Source organism: Lactuca serriola, chromosome 3 (assembly GCF_051521515.1).
Source record: "Lactuca serriola cultivar US96UC23 chromosome 3, Lser_US96UC23_V15, whole genome shotgun sequence".
NCBI classification, from domain to species: Eukaryota; Viridiplantae; Streptophyta; class Magnoliopsida; order Asterales; family Asteraceae; genus Lactuca; species Lactuca serriola.
In genome coordinates, this window is record NC_136410.1 from 148,733,982 (window position 1) to 148,739,979 (window position 5,998).

The window sequence follows — 5,998 nt, forward strand, 5'->3', positions numbered from 1 at the left end:
AAGCTATTTTTATCGAAAAATGATTTTAAATCTACCAAAATTTATGATTTTTTATTCTCTACAAATAGACATCCATATTGATATAGTTTTTAAGATAAAATAATTTTTTTTTTATATTTTCAGCTATCGTTATTCATAAGTGAATAAAAATGAATCAGGTTTTTACTACAGTACATTCGTTATTCACTTATGAATAAAAACTATGATTAATTTTTTTTTTACAATTTAAGTATCATTCATATATAAATATAGCATATACTAAACATAATATATTCATATTTAAATATTAGACGATGCATTCACTTGTGAATATTACATAGTATATTCACTTGTGAATGTTAGATGATATATTCACTTATGAATATTAGATGATATTTTCATATGTGAATATTATATAGTATTACATGGTATATCACATGACAAAAGTATATAGTATATTCACTTGTAAATATTAGATCGTATATTCACTTATGAATAATAGTTGGTATATTCGTATGTGAATATTGCACAATATATTCATATATGAATATTACAAGGTGTTTTCAGAAATATATATAATTTTTATATGTTATTCACATGTGAATAACATACAGACTTGCATATTTGTTTTGTGTTTTAATAATCACATATTTGTTCAGGTGAGAAAACATATTCATATATGAATATAACGTGGTAATTTAGTTTATGCATTTCATGTTGGAGTGCATACAGGTTAACTTTTTTAAAAATGCGATAAATATGATACTTTGACTATTTAAATCTTACAAAATAGTAGATTGGTAGAGAAATATATGAAAATTTTCAAACAAAAAATGATTTGATATTTTTCTAACCTTAATTTCGATGTTTTATTTGATGATCGATGTTGAATGAATGATACAAATTGAATTTTTTGTTGATTATCGATGATGTTGATCTAATGATGTTGGAAGTATAATTAATCATAGATGTTGAAGATATGCTCGTATTCAAGCAGAATTGAAGGTTGGATTGAAAGAGCAAAAAACGAATTTTTGTTGTCAACTGTTGAATGGTGTTGATAAACGTGTTATAGACGAAGATCGATGATTGATTAACACAGGATGACGTTGATCGATGATTTAATTGAAGAAATCTGAATGATTGTTGAAGGTTGGAGGAGAAATTTAGATCATAACGATCGATTAGAATGAATTTCAACTGTTATCTAATTTTCTATACTTACGTATTTGTGATTGAAGGCTATTATATCATATTTACAAGTTTGTCACCGTGTCTTTTTATGCTTAGATTAAATGAGTGGCTGAAAATGATTCCTCCATTCTCAACCTTTTTTATTTTCTCAATTGAACCCACCTATATATATATATATATATATATATATATATATATATATATATATATATATATATATATTTATCTTTATACCTTAAAAAGCATTTACAAGATCTTGCTGAATTTTAAGAGGTACAAGCTTTTAAGCATCATATACAATAATTTTATGCATCGAAGAATAATAAATCTTATCCGGTCAAAGACAGATTTTGAATAGGTCTTCTAAGCTTATCTTCAAATTGAATGGGTTAAATATAAAAAAGTCAAATTACATGATGATGATAAGATTTTGAATGGGTCAAAGTTTGACCAAGTGTTCCTCATATCCAATTGAATCGGTAAATACTAAATCTTATCCGGTCAACATTTATGAAAAAGTCAAATAAGATGATGATGATAAGATTTTGAATGAGTCAAAGTTTGACCAAGTGTTCCTCATATCCAATTGAATCGGTAAATATTAAATCTTATCCGGTCAACATTTATGAAAAAGTCAAATAAGATGATGATGATAAGATTTTGAATGGGTCAAACTTTGACCAAGTGTTCCTCATATCCAATTGAATCGCTAAATACTGAATCTGTCAATAATAATGAAAAAGTCAAATAAGATGATGATAAGATTTTGAATGGGTCAAAGTTTGACCAAGTGTTCTTCATATCCATTTGAATCGGTCTAATACGATGTACACGTTATAAAACATTTCATATAAACTGGAAGAGGCGCATTGATCTAGCATTCGTCTATCATGAATGCCTTGCCATTGACCGCAAAACCTTGGTTCTCTCTCATGCTTGCTACCTCCCCCTTTGTTTTTCTTTCTATTAAAATCGAATAAGTCCAAAAATGTCTTACGTTTAATCCTAGCCCAGGTATAAGAAATCTCTATCTGTTCGTCATTTTGTTTAACAAATTTTTTATGTCATTTTGTTGATCCGCACCCGTCGCTTTGCGCGGGTAAACGGCTAGTGTGTGTGTGTGTGTATATATATATATATATATATATATATATATATATATATATATATATATAGAGAGAGAGAGAGAGAGAGAGAGAATAACAGTGATTTTGAGCTTTCAAATTTAAAAAAAAAAATTTAATGGTTAGTATAACATTTTAGAGCATAGTGGATGTTTTTACAACACTGCTTGCAACACTCTCGAATCGTGGCACTTCAAGATAGAATTCCGTGTATCTAATGTGGTGAAGTTTGTAACTACATATACGCTTCATTTGATTCATGGATTGAAACTGTTTTCTTTTTTTCTTCCATAGTACACCTTGAAACACCAAACCATCACAACCACGAGACAATTTATCAAACATTTGAATGTGTTTTCTTTAGCCAAGACACACATTTTAAAACACTTGGGGGCGTGTAAGGCACCCGGCTTTTGAGAGATCATTGCTTTTAGCTTTTAAGAAAAAGGTCGAAAAAGAAAGGTTTATTCTTCAATAGGAGCTTCTAGTTTTTAGTTAAAACAAAAAGTTCCAAATCCAAAAGCTACTTCAACTAGCGATTTAACAAAAAACTCTTTTGTAATTTTACAAATTGACTTAAATACCATTTTTAAAATCATGTGTTTTAGATAAATCATTTTATATAATTTTACATATTTTAAAAGTCTCCCGCTACTTTTTCCGAACACCCATATACAAATGAAAGTTACAGCTTCCAGCTACCATCTACTAACTAGTTTTGCCGAACACGCCTTTGATGTCCTTTCATTAGTTAGACAATTTACCAAAACACTTCGGTGTCGCTTACGTTGGAGAAGCTCCAACGACAATCTCTGTGAAAGAAATGCACACCAAGTGTTTGGTAAAATGTCCGACTAATGAGACACCAAGTATTTGATAAATTGTGTGACAGACTAAAGAAAACACACCAAGTGTGGTAAAATTTCTAACTAATGAAATGACACCAAGTGTTTGATAAAATGTGCGACAAACTAAAGCATGCACACTCGTCTGCTACTGCCTTAGAAAACAAGTCGCCTCTAGGAAAAATAAAAGCCTGAGGAGCACAAGACGTCAGTTCTTCGAAACCACCGCTAGCTTTAGTGTCCCATTCTACCCGTACAAAGAAATCGAACGGGCCACAAACTCTTTTCCAACAAACAACTACCAAATGTCGGAGTATATGGTACGGTGTAAGCCAGAATATAAACCACCAACGAATGGGCGGTAGTGAAGAAACTCCAACAACAAGACACAAACTCTTTAGCGGCTCCTGCTATATTGGAAAAGGGTGTGTGGATGATATAATTAACCCATTTTTGGACCCGAATAAAGACGCGTAGACACTTTCGTCAATTCACAAAGTGGCGGAATAGACTTTCCGATGTTTAGTGTTTCATAGAGATATGAGAAATTCGATGGATGAAAGTGGCGGATGAGTTGGAAGAGATTAGGGTTAGAGGGTGGAACACAATTAATAATAATATGACAATTGGATCATTATCATCCGTTTCTTCATCATTGTATAACGCCAGTGAAAAATCGATAGGCGGCAATATCATAAAAAAGGTGGCGGGAGGGGCGTTAATTGGTAGCCTCTTGTTACGAAATATTGCTAGATGACATATACCAATGCATCATTGATTTAATTGTGTTTTTCTTTTGTGATTTTGATACAAGAATTAATTATAAATTTGTTACATATATATTGAATTATTTAACCATGACTTCTCGGGTCGGATACTTGGTGGACTTTTCTAGCTTCAGCACTTGAAAACTGACCAACAACTCGGGCATGTGGGATTGATGGTTTTCCAGTAGCAAGTGCATCAATATTTTCCATGAAGTATTTTTTGGGCAACTTGCCCACTACATTCCCTTCTTCATTACCATTTTTATCCAAAAATGCAAAATGTGGAATACCCTCAACACCAAATTCATCTAGTTCTTGTTCCCATTTTGTATTATCAACATTTAGCATAACGAAATTTACTCGGTCCCTATAGATTAAAAAAAGTTTTTGGGATTATAAGTTAAGGATTTCTTACTTTCTAAAAGGGAAATTCGTAATTGAAAGAGATTTACTTGTATTGTTGCTCAACTTTGAAAACATCTGGAGCTAATTCACGACAAACCTCACACCAATCTGCATAAAACTCCACAACAGTTGGCTTCCCATTTGAAAGAGCCTATGAATAAGCAAACAAATTGTAAATCAATGTCTACAAAACAAAAACTTGAGATTGAAAATGGTGGAAAGAGTAACCTCTTCATAAGGTAAGGATGCAGCAGAAAGATCTTTCAAAGAAACACCAAAATCAAGTCTACCTGATGCAAACAGACCTACTGCTCCAAGAACAGACGCTACTGCAACTCTGCGGTTGATGGTTTTGTTTGGGAGAGCAGGTAATCCACCACCACTTGGAGAATCTGTAACTTCGGTAATCTTATCATCTTTATCAGAACCAGATTCAACAATCGAGTTTTTCTGCATTCAGATTTACAAATCGTTAAGAAAATGTAGCTGAATTCTGTTTCAATTGGTTAATTAGGGTTTATCCCCAATACTGTGTGTGCTAACTAACTGAAACGAATTCTATACATGATCTTTAAAGTGTTTTGCACCAATTCACCTAAACTATCTTATCAGCTCCTGTTTGTAATTCAGTCTGGTTCCAAAATGTCTATGAATTTTAAGAAATGGAAATCATTTGACGTTCTTCAACAATCACAGTTAAACTTCGATGTCAAAACAGTCAAATTCATGATTGATACAAGTGTGTAAAACCAAAAAACCGTCGCAGTTTTTCCTGTAATTTTTAGAAACAATATCTGATTTGCACTTTCGGAAACGAATTCATAATCGAGAGAGAGAGAGAGAGAGAGAGAGATGACCTCGGAGTTGGAATCGGTCGGATTAGGTTCAGTTTGGCAGTACAACCGCTGGAATCTGAGCTTTCTATTGCGAGAATGAACGGAAGGATTTACGAAACGAAGAGATTTTATGGCGGGATGAATACAAGACGGCCGGAATTTATGGAGTCCGACGGGATTTGAAGAAACTCGAGCCATTCAGTTCTTCTGTAGTGACCGGAATTTCAAAATACGTCACCGGAAAACTATAGTACTCCGAGAAATGCGGATTTTTGAGTAACGTCTAACGTGTGAACTGTGAAGTGTGACGCTTGCTAGTTGCTTATCAGATACTCAGATAGATATTAAGCATTTGAGTCATTGACTGGACTAACTCTACAAGCTTGGGCTTATAAATTTATATGGGCCAAATAAAAAAGTTATAACCACATCCTCATGTTCTCATTGAGCATCAGTTTAATTATCAAAGTTAGGTTGGAAAAGAGTTTTTTTTACTAGATATTTTTGTCAATTGCCATATAGCATTAGCCGTATTGTGACCGTATTTATGGTCAACTTGACCATTTTGCCCCTTATTCGTTAGTTTAAATAGGCATTGGATGTGTCATTTGTTAAATAAGATAAGAAGATAACATAGTCAGTTAGATTTAATATTCGTGATATACTTTGTATGTGATCAGACCCGTGTATTTAGGATCTATTGTTGTAAAGTCATCTATATAATGAAACACTAACCCATTGGGTTATTCACGGCAAATACATAGTTTCTCTTGGTATCAGAGCTTGATCCGCCTATCTCAAACCCTAGTTATCTTCCCGGCTCTTTTGGTTTCCTTCCAAAGAGTTTC

The 5,998-nt window shown here is 32.7% G+C and overlaps 1 protein-coding gene across 1 annotated transcript; it reads right to left on the reverse strand.

Annotated features, from left to right (window-relative positions):
• Positions 1–3,901: 3,901 nt before the first annotated feature.
• HCF164 (Thioredoxin superfamily protein) lies at positions 3,902–5,476 on the reverse strand. Its single transcript, XM_079031343.1, has 4 exons — positions 5,172–5,476; positions 4,543–4,764; positions 4,362–4,465; positions 3,902–4,276 (listed from the first exon to the last, which is right to left on the reverse strand). The coding sequence occupies exons 1-4, from the start codon at positions 5,346–5,348 to the stop codon at positions 3,994–3,996; spliced, it is 786 nt and encodes a 261-aa protein (XP_078887469.1). The 5' UTR covers positions 5,349–5,476; the 3' UTR covers positions 3,902–3,993.
• Positions 5,477–5,998: the final 522 nt, after the last annotated feature.

Excerpts from the sequence above, each read along its gene's own strand:
- HCF164 (XM_079031343.1), bottom strand. The coding sequence starts at position 5,348 with ATGGCTCGAGTTTCTTCAAATCCCGTCGGACTCCATAAATTCCGGCCG. Across the intron at positions 4,765-5,171 it reads CGACCGATTCCAACTCCGAG|AAAAACTCGATTGTTGAATC; the intron begins GTCATCTCTCTC and ends ATCTGAATGCAG. Across the intron at positions 4,277-4,361 it reads AAAGTTGAGCAACAATACAA|GGACCGAGTAAATTTCGTTA; the intron begins GTAAATCTCTTT and ends TTTAATCTATAG.